This window comes from Peromyscus leucopus, chromosome 14, assembly GCF_004664715.2.
Source record: "Peromyscus leucopus breed LL Stock chromosome 14, UCI_PerLeu_2.1, whole genome shotgun sequence".
Lineage (NCBI taxonomy): Eukaryota > Metazoa > Chordata > Mammalia > Rodentia > Cricetidae > Peromyscus > Peromyscus leucopus.
This window is the reverse complement of record NC_051075.1, coordinates 13690291-13715352: the sequence shown is the minus strand read 5'-3', so window position 1 is coordinate 13715352 and position 25062 is coordinate 13690291. Positions and strand designations below refer to the sequence as shown.

Below are 25062 nucleotides of genomic sequence, written 5' to 3'. Positions count from 1 at the left end.
TTGCAAGGCTGTTTGCATTTGGCAACAAAATTCAAAAGATTATAATTAGCTAAAGATTATTTCTTGGTGTTCTTGGGCAGCCATAATAAAACACAGGTTACCAGTTTATTATTGCAGTGCAATTTATAAATGTGAAGGCTGGAAGTGTCAATTGAGGGGCTGGCTGGCTACTGCTAGTGAGGCCTCTCTTCTTGGTTTGCGGATGGCCTCATTCACTCCATGCCTTCATATAGTAAAGGGTGAGGGATGGAGCAGAGAGGTGAAGGAGAGAGAGAGAGAGAGAGAGGAGAGAGAGAGAGAGAGAGAGAGAGAGAGTGGGGAGGGAGAGAAACAGAAGAGAGAGAAGGAGTGGGGGGGCACATAGGGAAAGACAAAGGGAGGGAGAGGGAGGAGGGGAGAGGTGGAGGGAGGGAGGGAAGGAGGTAGGAACCAAAGTGGAGAGGAGGGGAGGGGAGAGGAGAGGAAGGGAAGGGAGAGGAGGGGAGGAAAGGGGAGAGAGAAGGAGGGGGGAGGAGGGGAAGGAGAGAGGAGAGGAGGGGTGTGGAAGGGAGAGGAGGGGTGTGGAAGGGAGAGGAGGGGTGTGGAAGGGAGAGGAGGGGTATGGAAGGGAGAGGAGGGGTGTGGAAGGGAGAGGAGGGGTGTGGAAGGGAGAGGAGGGTGGGGAAGGGAGAGGAGAGGTGTGGAAGGGAGAGGAGGGGAGAGGAGAGGGGGGGAGATGCCGTTTGTAGACAAGGCAGTGTGAGACACATAATCCTTATGCAGCCTGGAGAATGAGGAGTGAGTCATTCAGGGACCTACAGAAAGAACTTCCAAGAAGAGGAAGAAGCAAATGAGGATTCCTTTTGCCATGTCAATCAGATCGCACTTAGGTGGGACTCTGAAAGCTAGGAGGCAGGATGTTGCTTAAAAGAGGCTGCAGTGATTTCAGGAAGGGGTAAGAAGGATGTAAAAGGTCCAACCTCAGGAAGGCTCCAAAGGTGGCCTGTCACTGAGCCAGTACTGAGGAGGCTCCTCTGTGTCAGGACCAGCTGCCCATACCCACAGTGCGAAGAACAAACGCAGGGTGACTCTGGTCAGCAGGGCTCTCAGGGACTGAGTCGAGCTGACTAGAGAACACAAATGTAACAAGTGCATGAATGAAAATCAAATGTTACTTCATTTCCATGGTTAACTGTAGATCTTGAATTTGATGGCCACTCATATTTGGATGCTCATATTCTACCTTATGTGGGTCCTTGAGGTCACCCAACCAACACAGTCTGGGTGTGCTCTGTAACCTTGTCCTGACCTACAACACCATGCACACCTAAGCAGGTGGGGGGAAGGCCACCACAGACTTGTGAAAAGGCAGGTGTGGTCCCCCACATGAAGACAAGGCAGAACTAGAGTCCCCCCTCCTCTGCCCCATCTTGGGGTGAGCAGTCCAAAGAAAGAAAGAGAGTCTGTGAGGGGAGGAGTCACTTGTGTCCAGTTTATTTTCCTTTCAAAATCAACTTTATTGAGATACAACATATATAACAAAGCACACTCAGTCTAAGCATATAATTTTTGAGTCCTGATGAACGAATACCCATATAACTATCCTCACAATCAAAATATGGACTAGTCCCATCCTCTAGAAGAGTTCTCTCTGCCTCCCAGAGGTAAATCCCTCTGCAAACACCAATCCCTGGCCAACACAGTCTGCTTCCTGTCCTTGTAGGAAAGTCTCAGCTGCTCCAATGTTTTATATGAACAAAACCTTTGGTTTGGCCCCTTTCACTTGGTGGCATGAGATCCTTGTACCAGGGGTTGTACTTACTGTTTAGTGGTGGTCTGGACATGGTGCACATTTAAAAAATTTGTTTAACCACTTACCTATTATGGGCATTTAAACTAGTCTTTGAAGTTTTTTTTGTGTTTTTTTTGTTTTTGTTTTTGTTTTGTTTTTGTTGTTGTTTGATTTTTTTTTGGGGGGGGTTATGAAGAATACCTGCTCTCTTCCTTTAATTTCAAAGCTAAGCCATTCCCCTGCCTCATGATGGGATAGGAGAGAGGCTAGCTCACAGGCTGAGTGTCTTGTTCCACACAAGCTAGTGTGTTAGGAATCAGAGGGATTTTTTTGATAGACAAGTGCTGGTCTATACCTGCAGAGTTCCTGAACCATTTGATCTGGGACAGGTCAAGAATGTGATTCTAACAAGCAATGCTGTCATTCTGGGGAATACCTGGAGTGGATGGCCTTGCAGCATCCTTGAGGAACAGGAGCTTATGTGTCCATGGTGTGAGGCTGTTAAACCTCATTTACACACAACTCTATTCACCCTTCAGACAAATATAAGCTTTCCTGAGATGTCACTTGATACCATAATTCACTTGTTTTAACTATAAGACTCAAGACCTTTTAGTACTTCAGGCAATCACCAATTTCACATGAACCCTTGCCTCCACCTCCCTCAGCCCCAGACAGAAATCTACCTCCTGTCCTCACAGTTTTGCCCTTTTGGACATTTCAAGTAAATTAGAATAGTGAGCTTTGTGCTTAACTTTTAAAATCTGAAGTTTTTTTGGAGTCTTCTCACATTGCTGTTTTCATTAATCCTTCACATAACTTGCCAAGTAGTATTTAATCTGACTGTGGAGCTACACCATCTATGCATATGATACACTCATTTTGTTCAGCTTTCACCTGCTCATACCCACTGGGGTTGTTTTCTAGCAGTTATGATTGGTATTTTGTAAACATGCATATGCAAGCCTATGGCTAGATGTAGGCTTTCACTTCTCTTGGGTGAAAGACTTAAGAGTTGAATTGTGGTCACATGGTAAATTTATATTCAATATTTAAAGAAACTGCTAAACTCTTTTCCAAAGTGGCTGCACCATCTTATATTTCCACCACCAATGTATGAGCATTCTACCTGAATCTCTAGATTCATTTTATGTGGGCACAGAAGAGAATTTGAGATTCACCCTTGGGCTGTGTTTGAGGAGTCTGTTTAAAATACTGTTCCGTGACTACTTACACAGTAGCAAAGGATAAGCTGGTCAACATCGGTTTCCACATTGGCTGCACATTAGAATCGTCTGGGGACCTTTCCTAGTGACAGTCAAGCTACAGTTCAGATAATGAAAACAGCGACTTTGTGGGCCTGGGTGAACAGGCACCAGGCTTTTAAAACTGTCAGGTGATTTCAGTGAGTCAGCTATGACAAAAAAAAAAATTTATCTTTTGTTGTTGAGTCACCCACTGAGATAATGAACCACACACTCAGAACTGAAGAAAGGCATGGTCTACAGAACATGCTGGGTGGGACTGGGGACGTTTTACAGCCACAGAAAGTCAAAGGATGTACGGTCCAGCCAACAGGGGCTTCTACAATTACCCTCATATACCTTTTCTGCTATTACTTCAAGCATTTGACCATGAGGTGGAGGACAACTGGTAACAGAAGGGGTGTGAGATGGAGACTGGTGTGAAGGTGTGTTTGTTTCTGAGACTTTTGAGCTGTTAGAAAGTCAGTAGACACCTAAAAAAGTAGGGGCAGGGGCGATCGATGGTGGCACCTGTCAGGGAGGAGGTGTCCAGACCCAGGTAGAAACATTCTACTTTCATTCTTGCCGCAGTCTTTCCCTCACTTCCAGCTCAACACAGCCCCCTGCTTTGCAGACCCTGGTCACTGGTCTTCCAGGGAGGCCCATTCTCCCACTTCTGTTCACTACATCGGATCTCTTCTGGAGGATGTGCCATCCTCAACCCTCTTGTTCACGCTCCTCTCCCTTAGCAGATTGCTCTGAGCCCCACGGCTTAAACTGCTGCCCTTAATCTTAGGAGTTCCTTGACCCTTTCCATTGCTCCACACTTTCCTTTGCTTCTCGACTAAATACAGAAGCTTGCCATGCAGTCCTCAGCCCAGCATAGACTGGCCTCCACACCTAGGCAGGCATGCAGACATGGCCCTGGCCAGCTTTGTCCCCTTGCTTTTCTATGGCTTTTCCTTGCCTTTCACCTTTCAGCTCACATTTCGTTCCTCGGGGCCTCTCTCCTGACCACCATGTCCAGCCTGGATGGCACTACCACTTGCTCATGTTTCCCTTCTGAGCTCTTTCCCAACTGTGGACTTGTACCCACCCAGGCGCTTGGTTATCTGGTCATACTTGTCTTCACACACTGGGCTCCAGGCCCCGGGGCAGCGGCACTCACACCTGGTTTTGCTTGTGTTTCTTCCCGGCTTTAGCAAGTGCTCAGATTATTTGTTACTAGGACCCACAGGATTAAAGAGGAAAGGCAGATCAGATTGGACATCATCTGCCCCATCATTATCTCACTGAGAAAAAGGGCATGGAACGCTTAGAGGAGGGGTTCCTGCACAGCCACAAAGCTAGCAGATGGCGGAGTTGGAATACGCATCCTTCTCTCTGGGCCACTGTTTTTTCCACCCCACCGAGCCACTATTTAGTACAGATCCTGCAGTAATATTCTCTGCTCTTCCCGTCTTCTCCTCCGTGAGTCATAAGAGCTGTGGGTGGTGTTTAAAACACTTCTGTGTGTGATCTATTCAATAACAAACATCAAATCATTAATGCCAGACAAAAACAGTATTCTTGAAGAAAGGGGTTGAGGCCATTTTAAGGACACCCTTCCCTTATCGTCACACACACCAACCTGACAAAGGGGGGCAGTGGACTCCGGGGCAACTCCTCTCCTGTCCCACCCAGGCTGCAGCCCAATAAGGAAAAAAAAAACACTATGCAAAGGGCTCACACACCTCATGCTTCCTCTCTGGGAACTGTGAACTCACTAGGGAGAGCTGCAGTCCCGTCTCCTTTGTTGCAGCAGGCGATCATTTTCTGCACCATCAGGCCATCCTTTGATTATCCAAAATGATTAGGATTGTGTGTCCCTAGGCGGCTTTCTCTAGTGGGTTTCTTTTGCGCAGACTAAAGCACGGGGCGCCCTCTGGTGGTCAGCTGTAGCAACGTCTCAAGCGGGAGCGATTCATTCGGTGGGTGAGAATCCCTGAGTTCCTGGACTCTCCTTATCTCTAAAGTCGTTAAAACCACCTGAACAAGATGGTTTGTACCGCTTTACAACTACCAGATTTTTCTGAGGTCATACTTATGGTCTTACAGCCCCTTCTGCCACAGAGTGCGGCTGTGGTTTGTTAATCTGGCTCACAGTGGCGAGGGAGAAAGGGGGGTCTGAGAGAGAGCCGCCAATATGCCCTCTGTGGGAAGAATACCGAGCTCTATTTGACATCTCCAGGTCTCTTTATAAGGTGTTATCTAAAAAACTGAGAGGGCAAGGCGGGTCTCTTGGCTGTAGTGCAGGGACCAGGGGCCAGTGACTAAGGGGCAGGTGATGGAATGTGGGTAATTGCTAAGCTTGGGCTGTTTGCACGCCTATACAGCTTGGAGACAGAATGAAGGTGGAGAGAAGGAAGTGGATGGCATGTTTATAACACATATGAGTATTCAAACTCTCTCATCAAGCAGCCATGTTAAGAAATACAGCCTGACTGTGGTCCAGGAAAGAGGAGGTCCGAGCTGGAGAAATGGACTGTTCATCACTGACTGGGCACCAGCAATTGGCCTTCTTAAAGAAAGGACACAACATGATTGATTTCTTCTCCTTTTCTCAAAAGACTGGTACCACTATCTCTTTTTGCTTAGCCCCTAACCTTGTATTAAAATGTCTGGATTATGCTTCTTATTAATTCTCGTGTTTAGTTTTGTGATAATGTCCTAGGCCTTTAAAAAATAAAACAAAAAAAAGTCAAAATTTCTTCAAAATCTTCAGAAATACAGGTTTGAAGAAGCTAAAACTCGTGCTATCCAGACTGTTTAATAGTCACTTTCTGATGGCAACCTGGTCCCATTTTCCTGCTCTGTATACAGATTATCGGATCATTATACCAGTCACATACACTGGGGCATTCCCACTCCACTAGGAACATGGTAGATGCAAAACAGGGAAGGACGTGGAAACCACACTTAATTTTTAATACAAAATCTGCAGTAATCTACAGATGAAGGTGACTTCTTCGTGCACAGAGACGTTTAGCATCTGTAGTTACGGAAGAGCAGAAACTGTGCATTTATTTGTTTTTCTCTGAAAACATTGAAGTAACCTTTGTCTTTGTGTTTTCTGATGTCTAGGCAAGGCTGTCTTATTATCTGTATTTCCAATAGGCAGGCTGGGTTGTGGAAAGGAAGCATGAAGACGTGAGAATACTTAGGGCCACCTCCTTTGGGGTCACTATAAAACAAGCTTCCCTGTATGCAGCAGAGATGCCAAGTGACAATCCTACTCTACTCCATTGGCAAAATGCTGAGGATTTCAGCCAGAAACTGGCTGAAACAGTGGGTAAAAAAGTTCACTATTTCAGTTTCACAGCAAAAAGGAGAGGGAATAAACCCACAAAAGGCATTTGGATGTTTTTCAGTCCCATACACTGAATTAATTAATGAGCTTACTTCTCACACAGCAGAACATAAACATTGCTTGCGTGTTTATTTGCACGTAACACCTATAGCATATAGCTTCTACACTTTATGTATATTTACAAATTCAACAGAATATCTACATATAAAAAGCTTTACTTAAAATTAAACTTGATGCAAGTTATGAGAAACCAATGTATTGGCAAATGAAAGTGAGCATTCTTTCAACCATAGGCTGTCATAGATTTTTATATTGGAGGTAAAGCCATTTCACACACATGGCTTATGACTGTGATAGGCTATGTGTGTTTATTCTCTAGACTGCAGCTGTAATCCCTTTGACTGCTGGCCTAATTAAGCGCTTGCCAGATTTTGCAGATTCTGGAGTGTGCCTGTGGTAACTTGCACACACATTGCTGAAGGCTGCCGAGTTTGAAAGCTCATACAGGTATAGTGGGTAGTGTATCACTGTTTGCATGCTGTTGTATGTTTTTAGTTCTACAATCATTGGTTTTTCCACCCATTTCCAACCACGCCATTTTTCTTTTTCAATGTGACTTGTTTGGCTAGAAACCAGAAAAGACCACAAAACCACCAGGTGATCCATCCAATGACAAAGCTTTCTTTGTTTTTGACATTTATCGGGGAAAGCCCCTTCAAATAAACTTTTTATTTTCACAATTTTCCAGCATGTCTGTTGGCTCTCATTATCTCTGCCTTTTAAAGGTTTATTTCTAACGGCAGCAATAACACAGGATGGAGTTGCCCAGACTGGCCCATGCAGAGTGCAGGAGCCAGGGGATGCTCAATGTCTGAAGGCGCTGCATGTGTCTTGCCCTGCATTTTCTGGATTAAAACTTGAAATCTAACTTGAGAGTTTTGTCTTCAATTCTTTCAGGATGGCACAAATGCCAGAAGGTGTCACATAATGCAATGTTTATGCCCCCAGATGATTGAACACAGAGAGTGTAAGAAGAGGAATACTGCCACCGTAACCTGGAAGGTTAAGAAGCCTAGGAAGTAACAGGAGTAAAGGATAGGTAACAGAGTCTCAGTGAGCATTAGCAGATGCACCTGACATAATTAATTCATGTAGCAAGTAGATATTGTACATACCGTTCCTAACAGTCTCCTGAAAAGACTAACGACAACTAGACATAGTCACGAGTTCCACAACAATGTCCGCAGAGACATTGGAGCTCTAGAGAACACTACAGTAACACTCTCCACAATAACAACGGAATTTATATTCAGGGTTCGGCAGCGCATAGTGTCAACAAAGTACCCGACCACATCGCAATCACATACACAGGTGTGTCCTCTGTACCGTAGGTTTCATGCATCTTATTGAACTGTATCCCACACAGGGAATAATGTGATCTATTGAGGATGTTGAATTTTGTTTTTAATCGGTTCCAAGGAAATTGAGAAAACCCACTCTGAACAAAAAAGTACTCACTTTGTACCCCAGTTCATGTTAACGTATCATTTGACCGAGTTATGTTCTTGCTTTGTTCTCATAATACTCACATACAGCAGAAAACATCCTTTCTACCCATATGTCCACAGGATGAGAGGGATGAGAAGTGCTCAGGAAAAACATTCCAGAGAAATGGGACACTGACGCAGAGCTTAAAGACTTAAACAAAGGAGTTCATGGCGTTGACAGGTGAAGGGGCCTCTGAGCTCTCGTTTCCCTCGGCTGGTTCTTTCTCTTTCTTACCACTGTATTGTCCAATAAAGGAGCCATCCTCATTGAACTGGCCATTCACCCCCTCTCCATAGTCAACCAGGCTATCATCACTATCTTCTTTTTTCACAGTCCTGTCTGAAGGTGTTCGGCTTCCTTTTTTCAAAGGCTTGTGGTCTTCTGCATCGCTGGAAAAAAAAAGGAAAAAAGAAAAAAGAAACTATTTCGGTAAGACTGGCATTTAGGTAAAGTGCCTTGTTTTTATAGACTGTGCATGCAAATTATGAAAAAGCATATGGAGTCCTGAGCTGCTGCAGCCAAATCTAGCTGCCAGGTGGATTCCAGTGGCTAGGGTGGTGCTGGAATGGAAATCAGGCACAGAAATGGTTGAATCATGGTCTGCGGCAGAGCGGATGGCTTTCCGAGTGTGCGTGCTAATTTAAATGAGAGATTCTGACGCCTGATTAGAAGGCAATCCAGGAACAATCACAAGCTTTAGAAGGAGGGTTGAGCATAGCTGAAAACCATCCCTGTTGCAATTCAAGGGAGCAGGACAGAGCTCAGGACAGGGGCAAGTTAATGTGTTACTGTTAGTGTTACTGTAGAACATCTTTGATTCCTTGGATGTGAATGGAGCATGATTTTGGTTACATGTAAAATATGGATTGTTTTTCCTGAGCCAGAAGGAGAAGCAAAATCCTGCAGTAAATAATTTTGTTACTGAGTGCAGGCCAGATTTGTGAACTTCCGCCTTACCTTTCAAAAGACCTAGAAATCCATTAAAAGGAGGCAGAGGAAACAAATGAGAACAGCCTAAGAAGAAAAGCACAGTCCTTATACTGATATAGGTCACAGTATCTTTTTTCTGAAGATTTATTGGTCAATTGGGTAAAGATTTATTAATTTGGAAAGGCAAACACTTAAAAGCACTATATTTGAACCATAAACAGCATGCTCTCAAGACCTTAAGGGGGTGAATGCTTCCAAACTCACAATTAAGTATGTTCTGTCTTCTGCTTAACAGGTGCTATATATACACTGAGGATGTCCAAGGCTTGCACTTAAGCAAAGCATCATGAGAGTCTATTATTATTTTGCTTATTTCTTTGTTGAACCCTTAAGCACAACTTCTGAAAGCAAAAGAGTATTCACTATGTTTAGGAATGTCCACTAACATGGCCACATAGGTCACTGAATTTCAGATCATCCACTGACATGTCATATGCATAGGTTCAGTGACTGACTCCTTAACGGGTAACATTTGGGAAAAATAGCAAAAAAGAAAATTTATCAGCAACAACCCCTTGTGAAATAGAAATGATGCACAATACTTGAACTAAATAAAAGTCCTGATGTACTTGATGTGACAAGGGGTCACTGTAACTTCAGTGTTACCTTAATGACTGATGTTAAGATCATTGTTAGTAAAACTGTTTTTTTTCTAGTCAAGCTACAAAGATTTAAAGATAAACAAATAAGTGTGTCTCCTTTGGTAATACTTTCTGCTAGCAATCTCTTACTTTTCTTTCCAAGAAGAATGTGTTGAAACTTTCATGTGCTATCAAAAAAAAAAAAAAAAAAAAAAAAAAAACAACAACAACAAAACAATCTGTTCAGGTAATATACAAGTACACACTGCCATCTGAACTATCTATACAACTTGGTGACATCAGAGCTCATTGGGGTGGCCTGTTGAGGGGGGCATTTCAGAGGGCATAACACCTACACAACCCAACTTATAAAAACAGCTTACACGGCATCTTTGAGATTTAGCTATGAACTTATATACTTTGCTTAAATACTTATGATGATCATGCCCCTGAAGAGTCCAATGATAAACAGGATTTTGCCACCTGAGTTTCACCTATTATTCTGCTTAGAAGAACTAATGAGCTAAGGAATACATTATAGGACATGTTCATTTTGCCATTTCTTTGATCCAGTCTTCCCTCTGTCTACTAGAAGTACCTACTCTAAGGTAGTTGGAGGCCCAGGTTCCCTGGACACTGACGAGCCTCTGTTCAAGAGATGGAGGCCCTGTGTAGGGTCCTGGCCCCTGTTTTGTGTAGCTGTTGCCTTGCTTGCTGACCTTGACCATCTGTCCTCCCTATGCTGATTCCCTGCCAGTTTCTACCCTCCTGAATGCTTAAGGGAAGTTCCTTGTTTGTATATCCTGCATACTGGACATAAACAGCTTAGATGCAAGAATGTAGAACATCTGTAGCAAACTTCTGCCCTCCTGGGTTCTCCCATTGTGCTGTAAGCCTGTATTTAAGGACTCCTCCCTCCTTCAATAAACAGCATTCCGCATTCTGCTGAGGCGAATGACCTGCTGTCTCTTGTCTCTGTTTTTTGATCCACAGCCCCTGGCTTGGACATGGTGAACGGTGGTGGTAGCAGGGGCGTTACCGCAACAGCCCTGGGGGGTATTTCCACTGGTGAGCACTGCGGTCTGACCTATATTACTCTAAAGGCACAAACTCTGCCATCAAGTGTTGACAGTAGTAGCCTGGCCTTGAGAGGAGGGGTTGGTAAATTCTGGCAAACTTGAGCCACTTTATTTATTTGTGATTTATGTATTGCCCCTGGCTCCTTTTCTGCTACATTGGCAGAATTGCAGAGTTCCAGCTAAGACTATGTGGGCTGCAAAATCTAAACCATTTACCCAGGGCTCTTTATAAGTGTGAGTCTGCAAAGCTTTGCCATAGAGTCGGGGTGGGGGCAGGGGGCGGGATTACTTCTGTTATCCAGGAGAGAGATGGCTGTGGTTTGGACCTGGGTGGAATGTTGAAGATGTTTAAACAAAATGCTCAGATTGTAGTCATATTTTGGAAAGAAGAGCAAGGAGGACTTCCTGATGGATTGGTTAGGGAGACAGAGGGAGGATGATGGCACCAGAATGTCTGGCCTAAATAAGAAGCTTGGCATTACCCCTTTTCACTGTGCAGCAGAACATGCTCGGGTGAAGATCTGAGTTTGTACATGTCAGAACCACCACTTCTGTAATAATGTTATGAGACTTTTATGACCATGGTAAGTAAAACCAACAAAAATACCACAAGAAAGTCAAGCTATGGAGCTGATGCAACTCACAAACATGGACAAGGAGACCTGAACTCATAACAAGCCAAATGTAGCCAACCACTGAAGAGATAAAATACAATATCCAAGTTGGGTCAAATTTAGGAATGCAAGTTTGATTTAGTATGAAAATATAATATATGAAATTTACCACTTGTACTTTTGTAGAAAGAAAAAAAAACTGTGATCATCACAGTAGATTTAGAAAAAGGTATATGATAGAGTTCAACACCCACTCAGATGAAGATAACTTAAATACACTAGAAAGGGGAAATGGTTCTATTAATCTGGCTAAGCATGCCTACATGAAAACTACAGTGAACAGAATCCTTGATGGCCAATGCTGAAGTGTTCTGTCTAGAATCAGAAATAATGGTAAGGATGGCCTTTGTCTCTTCCTCCTTCTCTTCCTCTTCCTTGTTTTCATCCTCTCCTTCCTCCTCCTTCTCTATGGTTTTGAAAACAGGGTCTACGTAGCCCAGGCTGGCCTAACACTCCCAACCTTGCTATGTAGCTGAAGATGACCTTGAACTTCTCATCTTCCTGCCTTTGCCGCCCAAGTGCTAGGAGTATAGACATGGGCTGCCATACTTGGCTGCTTTCAGCACTACCAATGAAAGCTACCCAGGAGTATCAAGCAATATGATGGGAAAAAGAAGTGACACTTCTCACACAACCCACCAAGTTGTTGGTAGTTCTCTGTACTCCTCACTAGATTATAATCTCTCAGTGAGGGAGCAAATTCTATTACGTTCAATTTTCCTAAGGTCACGCATATAATAGGCACTCAGTAAATATCCTTTGGGTAAATTCATAATAAAAACCACAATAGAAGAGATCAAGAATATTTCAGAAATGCTTTAGAATTCTAACATTAAATTTTTCATCCCTCCTTAATATTATAACAGCAGACAAAGCACTGGCTTGTATTTTTCTTTCTTTCATACTAAGAATATATTTTAGGGAGTTCATTCATGTCTTTCCCAGTAGTGCCTGGTTCATACCCATGAAATGTTTACTAAAATAAAAGCAAGTAAATAAATCTATAATTACATTTGATTTTCCAGCAGCAACCATCGTACCATGATCAAATGATACAACAGTGTTATTGACGTCCATGCACCCAAACCTTATGCTGGCATACTATAAGAGTTCATCATTATATACTTACAACCAGTTCATATTTATGAGCACAATAAGCCTGAAGTATGTAACAAATGCAACACCACAGGCTTGTATCAGCCAAGCTTTGAGCAAGAGTTAGCAAGCTGGCAGCAGGCTGTGGTCACATGAACGACAAGATTACCATGGCACAATCCTCCACTTGGGCAGTAAATCATGGTTCATGGTTCACATAGCACAGGCATATGGTTTACAACCTAGGCTCACTCTTGTTTTTAAAGAGAATGCATCTAAAGAATAAGGAAATACTTACATATTTGGCTGCACTGTTTCTTTGATTTTTCTATATGCTAGTAAGGATGCAGATCCTACTGTCTGTATAATTAAAGAGACAAACAAAGAAAGCTGCAGGCTTCTGAGAGAGCGTAGCTGCTTAGGGGTGGGTCTTGGAGTCAGGGTATGGGCATATAGCATATGGAAAAAAAATCAGATTTGGCCACTATGGGAGTTCCATCCCTCTTTGCACTATAACATTTTGTCTGGCTTGGAGCCAACCATGTAGAATTGTTCCATCCTCAGGCTGGAGAACGTGTGAAACACAAATGGAATTAATTTACATTTCAACAATAGTCCTAATTGTGTGTCAGCATGAGACCAGCATTATAGTTCATTTTCAGAATGCAGGAGAGTAAGAATCAATAAGAAATACAGAGCCCAAAACTTCTAGAAGGTGCAAAGTAGAGAAAGGACCCCGGTGATTTAGGGAAGAGAATAACACTCAAATGTACCATTAAAACAAATAATTCTCCATAAATAGTTGGAACCGTTTTCATTCGTTATGACTCTCAGATTCAAAAGGCTTAAATGGAAAGAACCAAAGGGAATAAAGCTGAGGAAGTATCTGAATGCCTAAGGACAAGGTCACATCGACAACAGCAATGTCCTGGAATTTGGGAGATGCGATTTCTCATGAAGGATTGTTCTCACTAACTTGGAAATTCACTCAAAACTACACCACCAAGTTGTGGATTGAGTTGAAGACACTCATCAGAACTTTATTTCCTTAGGATCCTCCAGGATTAATGTCATTCCATGAGTGACAAGTATTTTTGCCAAATGGGCTTGTATTCAATGGGCCCAAATGGAAAGTTTCTCTATCATGAGAAACTTTGGCAAAAGCCAAAGACAGCCATTTGAAAACGCTTCACAGACACAGCACACACATGAATTAATGCTGAGACAAAGAAATGTGAGCCAGTAGATGTAAATCAAATTGTGACTATGAAGGTAAAAGCCAGACACTTGCTATGTACTGCTCTGAAAACAGAACCATGCTGGAAGTTGTCAGTCACCCATAGAGAGCACAAAACTAGAAAAGAAATCTCTGAAGATGTTTAGATGCTTGAAAATTTGTCTAGATGATGAAAATTGAGACAGATACAAATTAGGCATCATAAAGGAATCAGAGGTAATAGCTAAGTTGAAAGAAAAATTAATAGCCTCTCAATTCCAAGCTAATTCATAAAACACAACCTTGACTTGAATTAAGGTTTAGTGGTGTTAGCATAGTCACTCAAAGTCACATTGTCCCGCGTCTTGGCTTCACATCAATATAATAGCCAACTGATATTTTAAGGGATTTGAGACGAGCAGTACATTGCCATATTTGCTTAAGCATAAGAATATGAATCCATCACAATATGAAGAATGTATGAAATGCAATGGCTTATTTCCAATTCATGCAAATATATATTTTTCTATATTGAAGATGTAGCTTCATATCAATACACAAGGGAGTGGTGTGCATATCCTGTGTGAGGTCATAGCCACATGAACTTTACAAGGATGTCCTTTAATTAGTGTCAGCTCACCTGTGTGCAGGAGAAACAGGTAGAAAAGTGAGTTATACCAGCGAAGATTTCCACTCCTCCAGAGTGAGACACAGCTGCCCTGAACTGTGCACACTGTGGGCTGCTCTATGCGCTATGGAAAACTGGTCATAGTAGGTGGGTGCTGTCTAAGGTTTTCAAACACTTTCAGCTCCAGATCCAATATCTGGCATCAACATAACCCTTGCAAGAAAGACATTGTTCTGGTATTGTGAGCTATGGAAATTCTGATAGCTTTTAGAAAGCATTGGTTCTTTCTGTTGAGGAGGGGAACAGTGTAGGTGTTGAGACACTGGAGGCCAGACATGCTCACATCTGCATAGACACTGCTATGAAAACTCATACTGAAATATACAGTTTTCCTGAATCCATTTTACATTTCCTATGTTGGCTCTGGTTGTCCTTTATGAGTGATACTGACATGGAAATACCAAAAATGAGCTACAGAGGCAGGTAGTACCTGATGCAAAGGTGACTTGGAAATCACAATAGTGAATCTTTTATTTCACCCAAAAGTATTTTCTTCTGTCGAAAAAAGCCACAATATGAGCTTCATGCATATTTGGAAGATTACATGTTATGCCAACACACACACACACACACACACACACAAACCTCCCTATGTTATAAAAGGTATTTCATAAATAGAGTTTTTTCAGAGCATTAAATACATGATGAAACTTACTCTGTTTTTTTTTTTTTAAAGATTTATTTATTTATTATGTATACAGTGTTCTACCTGCATGTACCCCTGCAGGACAGAAGAGGGCACCATATCTCATTACGGATGGTTGTGAGCCACCATGTGGTTGCTGGGAATTGAACTCAGAACCTCTGGAGGAGCAGTCAGTGCTCTTAACCTCTGAGCCATCTCTCCAGCCCACTTACTCTGTTTTTAATGATGTCTAAAATAATCATTTCTCTCTGTGAAAGACCTAGTGCCTCTAGGTAAGAATAGCTTCATGTAAAGAGATTTAAAAGAAGGTAGATAGATTATACTAAATGTTTTTCTTAATATGAAGTTAAATCAAGAATGTGGTATTGGCATTCTGTGAGTTAATGTACTGCCTGAATGGCTATGGTGGTTCTTAATAATTAACAGCTTCTAAAACAACCTACTCCCGATTGACTAAAAGTCGGGGAGATGGGTATTATTAAAGCATTTTATAAATCTGAGATTAAAACGTCTTGGGGCTGAGCATGTAGTTCAGTAGGAGAGTGCTTGCCTAGTTTGTGCAAAGCTCTGGGTTTGGTCTAGCACACACACACACACACACACACACACACACACACACACACACACATATCTATTCTCTCTCTCTTGCAGCACTTGTAAGACTGAGGGAGTGGGGTTATGAATTTGGAGTCAGCTTGGCCTACGTAGTGAATCCCAGGCCAGTGCAAACTACATAGTGAGATTCAATCTCAAAAATAAAATGAAACAAAGGCACAGAGCAGTCCTGCTAACACTGGCTTTATCAGTGCATGTTTGCCTCACACTGTAGGCTGTGCAGGGTCCCTCTAACTCTTACTGCAACACAATGAAATTGCTGGGCTGAATGCATGGCTTGTGTCTCTAAAAATAAATAAATAAAATAATGGATGGAATATATTCTGACTCTTAAACATTACGATGGAAAACTTTTATGAGGATTCTTATTTTTTAGTGGAATGTTTTAGTTGTAATATTTTAATCAAGAAGGATGGATATATTTTGACATGGACTTGCCTCTAAAGTAGTAACTGCCAGGCAGGGCCCACTGCTCACTGGGTTCTGCTTTCAGAACTCATCGAGTGTCTGAGGGTAGTGTTTAGTGGGGCAGGGAAGGCAGAGCCAGAAGGAACCAGGGCTCACCTGTATTCTCCAAATGTTCCATCATCTTCCTTCATGGGCTGGATTTCAGGGTCCGCATGAGCATCTTCCTTTTCTTTAACTGAAAAGTTTGAAGTAACATTATTATCCATTGACACTAAACTTCCTTGTTCAATGTTTGCAGGAGTGAGCTGAGACAAAGAGGAAAGATAATCTCTACATAAGTAGATACCATGTAACCATGCATCTAATATGGCCATGAGTATGCTTTGATATTTACTAGATCAGTGTTGATTAACACATCAGGCTACTTCAGTCTTTCCCCCCAGTGAGGAAATGATTTTTAAGTTTCTCATAGTTCTTCTATATTTTCCAGTCTATTTATTGGTGTATTGATGATAACAAACACTTTTGTAACTATGCTATTTTGCAGTGTTTTGAAAAATAAATGTTTTTAATCAAAGGATAAATGGTCAAGCAAAGAAGATAGAAATCCATCAACCTTACAGGGATGGTAATGTAATGTCACACCAGTTCTTGTGTTTCATCTGGGAAAATGTACATGCTGCCCCCTTCTTCTCCTGTAGAGTGGCTTTAGGTCCTACTTCAGTGTTCATAACCCTTTGGGTCCTAAGGAAGCAGGCTTCCTTGGAGACCTGGCTGGTGTATTTCTCCACGTACCCTATGATCCATGACAGTATGCATAATATAAAGAGGGGTCAAAGTAATTTGATTAAGAAATTCAAATGTAAGGCTCTAAGAAGCTATGTTGCTCTTAAGCCTGCCCCCGTCACTCTTTCCAGTTTAGCAGATCTATCTGCAGCATTAGGAAGCGCTCCAAGCCCCTCTCACCTGGATATTTACCACCCTTGTTTCTTCTAATGAAGCAGACGATGAGCAAGATTAAAATGAGGAGGGCGACAGCACACATCAGACCTATGAACCAGCCCTGGGTCGCAATATCCACTTGCCGGCTTGCCATTGCTACAAAACAAATCAAGGGCATCGGTAGGAACAGGTTAACGGCAAGGTGAGAGCCATGCCGGTCTCTTTATTAAAAACAATTGCCACAGTATAGGAGCTTTCATGAACTTTTCATGAACAGGACTTCAAATTGGAATGTGCCAATCATTAATAAGAAATTACATACTTAACTCTGAAAAACTTTCATTGTGTAACAAATTGAAATAGAGAAATCTTGATGAAGTGCTGTCAGCCTGATAAACACTGGATTCACACTTACTTCAACTATACATTCTCAATAGAAATGCATTCTCAAACCAATTAAAATCTATTATTTTGGGGATAAAATGGATATGAGGTATGCCAAGAATATAAAACTGAATTTTAAACAGAACAGAATGTATACATTTAACAAGTATTTTCTCTTCAAAAGAAACTACCTTGGAAAACTAAAATGTCAGTGGAAGGATGAAGCTATTTTTTTCAGTGTTTTGGAAATCGAGAGAGAGAGAGAGAGAGAGAGAGAGAGAGAGAGAGAGAGAGAGAGAGAGAGAGAGAGAGAGAGAGAAATGGCCCATGTAAGAAACCTAGCCACTAATGTACACCAGAATTGTTATTTTACAAAACACCTCAATTCTGAATGGAAATCCTGAGACTATCAAACCTGTTCTCAAAGGACCAGTATTTGCTATTGTTTGGGCTCTTTTATTCAAAGAAATTTAAAATACATTTTGATCAATAGAACCATTATTGGAATAAATGAACCGTTTGAAGAGAAAATACTCATTTGCATGTATACAGTTCTTTTACATCTCCATCTGTTCTGTATGAATAAATGATTTGAAACTCTTTATTCAGCTACTTATAGTATGCAAAGCTCATAAGAACAGTTCAGGTATTATGAAAAAGTGTCAACCACATGGGACAAAGTGCAGCATCAGTGGCTATTCAGACACACGAAGATATGTTTAAATAAGTTTGCACAAATGTTTTATTAAAGGCCTTTGTTTTTTCATTTTTTAACCATAAACAGCATCAAAGATTTTCTTCTTTTGCATTCATACATATGCCTACACTGTGCCTTTAATCTGAGTTTCTTCTGAAAAAGTTTCACCATTGGGTTAGATGTGCATGATCTTTGGATGCAGATATAAGCACATCTCAGGTTTTCCATATGCATTGAAAGTAGCATTTCATTGTGTCCTTTTTGCCACAGAAAATAAAATGGTTAAAATCAAATGTGAAATGGAATGTAAAAAATGTCCGGCGATATGTTTAAGAAATAAAATGAAAGTGGAAATATATTATTTGGAACATAAATTGGAAGCCAACAGCCTTTTCCAAACAGCTCCTCTGTGTATCATTAGTTAGAAGATTTTTGAGCTGTATTGTAACCAGGCACATGAAGAACTTGAGTATAAATAGCTCTGGCTTTCATACATATGTCACAGTGGTGGTGGTGGTGGTGATGAAGAAGATGTCAGTGGTGGTGGTGATAATGTTAGTGGTGGTGGCGGTGATGATGATGTCAGTGGTGGTGGTGATGATGATGATGATGATGTCAGTGGTGGTGATGATGATTATGTCAGTGGTGGCGGTGGCGGTGATGATGATGTCAGTGGTGGTGGTGATGATGTCAGTGGTGGTGGTGGCGGTGATGATGATGTCAGTGGTGGTGGTGGTGATGATGACAGCAGCTAACAAGTTGGACTATTCATCTATGCTAGGAACTGTACTGAAGGGAGGATCTCTTTCAATCCTCACAAAAGTCCTCTGAGGTAAGCAGTATGATAATCCCAAAGCCAGGGAGGTTGAGAACGAGAGATTTCCCAAGAGTTGAAAGGGACCTGTGTCTGTCTGTCTGTCTGTCTGCCCTGTCTAGTTTCAGGCAGTGAGCATGCTACTAAGCTATTTAACTGTCCTGATACAATGCATTACTAAAAACAAGTCCAGATACCAAATCCACAAATGTCTGAATATATAATAAACTGCTTTAGGGACATTCCATTTAAAAATAGATAAAGGGTTTAAAAAATTCATTACATTCTCATTGGCAAAATAGTCTTGCCAATTTGTACATGGCCTTTGCATGCTTTTATTCAAAACTGAGCCCCAAACCACATGGCAAAGTTATTTTAATCACAAGAGTCCTTGATTTTGAAATTCTTAATGAAGTATGGCATTGTTATGAATAGTTTCAGTATTTATGTCTATCATCAAATTAAATAAGATGGATGAGATAAAAATGCAAGATGTTCAAGTATTAGTGCTGACACTGTCTTCCACAAATGGAGACTTTCAGAACTGAATTGCTTCCCATAGCTACTACCGAGTAGCTATGCAAAACTGGCTGCTCCCTGGATAACTGACTAAAGATTTTAATGCTAACTTTGAATTTTTGCTTTATAGCAAAGAAAAATTATTTGGTATCTCTCCAATCCATTATTTAAGACTAACTAATCACAAGTGGGCAGGTATATACATACATACACACGTACATTCATACATAGACAGAAACAGATAAACACAGATGAAAGCTATGGGTTTTTGCCTTCTTGTAACTGAGCTTCAAAGGGTTTGACTGTAAAGTGACTCCTGTAGGCACATGTGTTTGAACACGAGATCCCCAGCTGGTGTTGCTCTTTTGACAGGCTGTCAAACCTTTGGCAAGTGAAGCCTTGCTGAAGGAAGTGGGTCAGTGAAGATGGGTCTTGGAGTTTTATTGCCTGGTCTGCCAATTCTATCTGTCTGCATTCTGGTCTGTCAAGTCTTACAGAGCTGAGCTGTTTGGAACTCCCCTTTTAGAATTAATTCCTTTCCTAGACTATGTATGAAAAAGGATGTGAAATAGAAAGGACAGAATAATAGGATTTTTCTTAAAATGTACTGATTTTTAGCAGATGTATATTTAGAAAGCCTTATTTAGTCAGTTATTTAGTATTAACTTTGGTTTCTTTCTCATTTTAAAACTATTCCTGGGCAAGCATTTTTAAATGATAAGAAATGACTTCAAAAATCATGTTTTGTTAATGAAACTACAACACTACATCTTGCCTTTGGTTTCTACAGGGGTAAGTGCATAATATCACCTCAAGAATGTATGACATGACTGAGCAGAAATGAATGTATGAACCATAGGATGAACACACACTACATGGCTGCTGTGTCAATCTGAGTAAGCAGAGATTATTTTCTATAGGGGCAGCAAATATCTGTTATTGTTATTATTATCTACATTTTACATGAACATTTCTTTTTAAAACTTTACTTTTTATACTAGGGAACTCTGAATAACATCCCAAAACTAAAACATATACAAACAGGCATTTTTTTCTGCAATAAAATGAAATATCGGTTCTATAGAAATTTTTTGTACAAACTTAGTAACACTGTATTGATCATCTAATCAAATTGCAGGGTTCTGCTGGGTTATGGTCCATTTTGACATAAAGAATTCTGACTCTCTTAGATATTATTCCAACCTAAAGAGAATTTCAGACATTAATGTCAATTTAATTCAGAAAAATTTTAAATATGGAAATTATTAAAAGTTGAATTATCTAAACAATTTAAGTTGAAATTACATTTTGGTCTTTTAAAATTTGTTTTGGTCAATAATGTAGTTGAAAGAAGATTTGCCCAATTTTGTAATTCATTTAATAAAAGGAATCAAGCATAATTAAAATGCAAACACCCAACCCAACAGGGCCCCACAGATAGACATCCGCAGCCTCGCAAGCTCCACCCATGCCAGCCTCTGACTAGAGTGTCTGCTGGCTTCTCCTTCTGAGCACATGTGTGCCTCACCTGGGCCTGTCTCAAACACATCCTCTGAACTCACAAAACCAGAGTCCCCCTCAGCACCAACTCGAACTTTGTATGCTGTTCCTGGCATTAGACCCTTTAACCCATAGAAGCTTCGAGAATCATTTACAATTTCTTTCCTCCATTCTTCTTTGCCTATGGAAATTTTTGTGAAAAAAACAAAAAACAAAAACAAACAAACAGACAAACAAAAACAAATTTGAACATTTCAAGGGACCAGAAGTTATATGATGTTTCAAGAAAGGAAAATTGTCTTTGAGGTAAAGATTAAAAATCTAGGATGATTAAATATAGCATTTTAGATTATTACAGATCTAATTGTGTCAAATAAGTCAGTTAAAATGAGGAGCTAAGTGAGACTATCCTCAAAGAGAAACCTATTGGGCACTTAGCATGCACACAAATGCACATAGCCCATCATGGTCATTATTCTTTTTAATACAAAGGATACTGCCTTGTCTGCTCCTTGCCTCATGAAATGTCTGAGCTCCTGCCGAGATGTTTGCATCAAGAACTGCTATACACTACATAGCTGCGCTGAACTATGAGAATGGTTTGTAAAGATTCATAAGATGAATCTTTGATACATTTAAATGTCTTTATATGTATCCAAGTTACAGATCCAATATTTCTCAATTATTGATTTTTCTAAAGGGACAATTGTTTGTAAAAACATGCATTTGCCTGATAAAGGCCTGAACAGGAAATTGAATGATGTCCAACATTTTGTCAGATGTTTGTGCAAACATTCCCTGGCCATTCAGTCTGTGATATGCAGAGCCCACTGCATTGAGGAAGGGATGGGTTTTCATGAGTTACTGAAAACCCAAACTGCCTACATCTCCCAGGAGACATAGCTGTATGTGAACAGAGAGCTGACTTAGGCATCCATAAAACACCAAGACAACATGGATGCTTCCACAGTTTTAATTTTCTTCAATTTTGTGTAAAATTTTGCTGGGTTAATTTGGGTAAAATGAATTCTTACCTATCAGTTTTATTTCTACTACTAGAAGTTCCAGACTGAAAAAGAAAAGCTGTCTTATGTGTACTTAAAAGTTATTAGTTTTGTTTACATGTTGCATTTACAGAACCAATTTAAAGTGCTCCAATATGAAAAATAACAATAGCAGTGAGCTTATGCCCCTGACTATTAATAACAGACTATTTGTATTTATATATGAAATATGTGGGCTTGCAGTTCACCATGATTTTATTAAAATGACTCTGATTCTCTTGGTGGGATTAAGTTATTTTTCAATGCAGTCCACGGCAAACCCTAAACATTATTTTTAGTTTCCTAAAATGTGTCCCCCAAATTGAAATCAGGGTAATAAATCATGTCTTACTGCCTGCTACACCATATTCAACATAAAACTTCACATGCTCTGGTCCCTCATATTCCCAACTGATATTGGCATACGTCTCAGCAGCTGCGGCAGTGAGATTGCTGATCCTGGGATTCACTGCTCGAACTAAATACACAACAGAAAAACAAAACAAACAAAACACACAAACCATCATATTGCAGCACCATACACACTGACTGAAAGACAAAATAATATGAAATTGTTCAAATAAAATATTAGAATTTATTGTAAAAAAAATTTAGTCCATGCATCTTCACTTTTGATATGGAAAGATTCCCCCAGTTACTAAAATATTATAATAACCAGAAGTAATGGTATATGATATTAAAGTTATGAGTTCTAGTACATGGTTTCTGAGTAGCGTAAACTGCTTCTCATTAGATCCAGTCCCAGTAAACATAAAACCTGTCTTCATTTACTGATGGACAATGGGGATTAATGGAGTCCTGAGAACAGAAGCCATTAGAGTGTATCAGAAATTTCTAGGTACCTGTGGGTACTTTTACATTTTATTTAACATCTCAGTGAAGATCTTCAAATAATTTATGTTGGGAGGAGAACGAATATTCTCTAGAGTGGTGACTTCTGGCCTGTCTTGAGTCACAGGCTGAGAATCTGAGGAGCTGAGAAACTTGCCTGTTAGAGGATGTTGAATAGTTAGGGCATGCTGGAGAACAGGGACAAATGGGGTGGCCAGCTGTGTCTACTGGAGGTCGAGAAGAAATTAGGAGCGGTAATAAGCTGACCTGCTCCATCCCAGAGAGTGACAGTCTTGCCTGGTGTTGGTTATACAGCATTTCCTAAAGAGTGTGTAACAGTATACCTGGTTTCTAAAATTTCAGATTATAGAGGCTACCTGATGTTCTCCATATGCTTACAACTTAGTAAAAAATATATGTGAAGTAATTAGAAGTATTATTTGAGTATCTTGAGGCTAATTCTATCAGCCCATCCCAAGAGCTTCAAGTAAAAGTTAGAACTACATAAGCTAAAATGTCCAGAGCCTTTTGCCACCCCAGAGAAATTATATGGGATATGAAGTCAGAAAGCACTGAGAGGCTTCCCCAGACTCTGAAATTAAATTCTAAAATGTGGTATAATTTGTAAGGTCTGTGTAGAATGCTGTGTAAACAAAGGGCATTTCCTAGGATAAAATGCGGTGTGTGGGGAGAAATTGAGCTATAGAGGGATGGGAAAGAGCTGTGTACTGCACATGTATATGGTATGGTCTAAGAACAAATTTAATTAATAAGGATAAATAAAACTTGAAAGGCATATTGAAGAAGTTAAATAATATACTTGGTCTATGAAATATAGCTGGATAACATGAATATTTTGTGGTAAGCAAAAGGAATAGCAGAGGGTAAAGCAATTACTAAATTACACAGAAACAATTTTAGTGTTCCCAGTTTCTTCTTAAGTAGGCAACAAGAATATAATCAACTGAAAGAGTTACATGGGGATGTGTGTGAACTATCACCAGCAAAACCCTACTCTACACCAATACATTTCTTTTAAAAAAATCTGGAATCTGAGGTTGGAAATCAGCTGGTAGAGTGCTTGTCTAATATGCACAAAGCCCTAGGTATGACCCCAGCAGAGCATAAAAGCAGGGTGGTGGCACACTCTGCAATCTCAAAGCTCAGAGGTAGAAGCAGGAGGGTCAGGAGCCCAAGGTCTTCCTCAGTTACACAGCAAGTTCTAGGTCACTCTAGGATACAAGGCTAGCTTAGGATGAATGAGATCATGTCTCAAAAAATTATTATGATATCACAGAATTGAAGAATTTAGGAGGCTGGAGAGATGGCTCAGCAGTTAGGAGTCCTGGCTGCTCTTCTTAGAGGTCCTGAGTTCAATTCCCAGCAACCACATGGTGGCTCACAACCATCTGTAATGAGATCTGGCGCCCCCTTCTGACCTGCAGGCACAACACTGTATACATAATTAATAAATTAATTAATTTAAAATTAATTAATTAACTAATTTTAAAAAAGAATTGAAGAATTTAGTCCTGAAATAACCATAAAAGTTTCCAGAACCATAGCAAAATAATTTTAAACAAAAGACACTTAGCTTTTTAAAGCTTACATTTTTTTTTTAAATTTATTTACATGTATTTGTATGTTTGTATGTGTGTATGTATATATGTGTACAAGTGCGCACACAATTTGGCAAATGTGTGGAGGTCAGAATACAAGTTGTGGAAATTGGTTTTCTTTCCACCATGTGGGCTCTGGGAATTGAGCTCAGGTCATTAGCTTGGTGGCAAGTACTTTACCTGATGAGTGATCTAGCCAGCTCTAAAACAGTGGTGCCTATGAATGCTCATTCACAGCATTCAGAACTTTAGAAGCACAGAACTATAGCCCCAGCACTAGAGAAGGGGAGGCTGGAGGATCAGAGGTTCAAGGTCAAGCTCATCTATATAGCCAATTAGAATTGGCTGGGATGCATGTGACTGTCTCCAAAAATGAAGATTCATTTCTGTTTACTTCCTAGTGTTTCTTCTCTGGATTGTTTTGACACTTAAATTTTTATTTCCAGCTTTCCTGGAAGTAAATTAGTGTCTTGAAAATGTGTCCATCATTGGGGTTGGGGATTTAGCTCAGTGGTAGAGTGCTTGCCTAGCAAGCACAAGGCCCTGGGTTCGATTCTCAGCTAAAAAAAAAAAAAAAAAAAAAAAAAAAAAAAAAAAAAAAAAAAAAAAGAAAGAACGAACGAAAGAAAGAAAGAAAGAAAGAAGGAAAGAAAGAAAGAAATGTGTCCGTTCTCCTGTGTTCACTGAAGCATTCTTTGTGAATCAAACAGGAAGTAATGACAGATGAACAGATAATGATGACTGGCATAAAAAGAAGGAATATTACTCAGCCTTATAAAAGAAGAAAG

The 25062-nt window shown here is 40.5% G+C and overlaps 1 protein-coding gene across 49 annotated transcripts in view; it reads right to left on the bottom strand.

Moving 5' to 3' along the window:
* Positions 1 to 1457: 1457 nt before the first annotated feature.
* Nrcam (neuronal cell adhesion molecule) overlaps positions 1458 to 25062 on the bottom strand; it is a 280815-nt gene continuing 257210 nt past the window's right edge. For 13 of the 49 annotated variants that reach the window (XM_028882713.2, XM_028882712.2, XM_028882721.2 and 10 more), the window contains 6 exons: positions 22156 to 22281; positions 20789 to 20941; positions 16871 to 17002; positions 16061 to 16139; positions 8870 to 8881; positions 1458 to 8301 (listed from right to left, as the gene is read on the bottom strand). In XM_028882713.2, the coding sequence (XP_028738546.1) occupies positions 8064 to 8301; positions 8870 to 8881; positions 16061 to 16139; positions 16871 to 17002; positions 20789 to 20941; positions 22156 to 22281 (740 nt within the window). In that variant the 3' untranslated portion in view covers positions 1458 to 8063. Of the gene's footprint in view, positions 8302 to 8869; positions 8882 to 11684; positions 12692 to 16060; positions 16140 to 16870; positions 17003 to 20788; positions 20942 to 22155; positions 22282 to 25062 lie in introns of those variants that run through there. The other 36 variants (XM_028882737.2, XM_028882731.2, XM_028882735.2 and 33 more) reach the window with 7 other exon arrangements.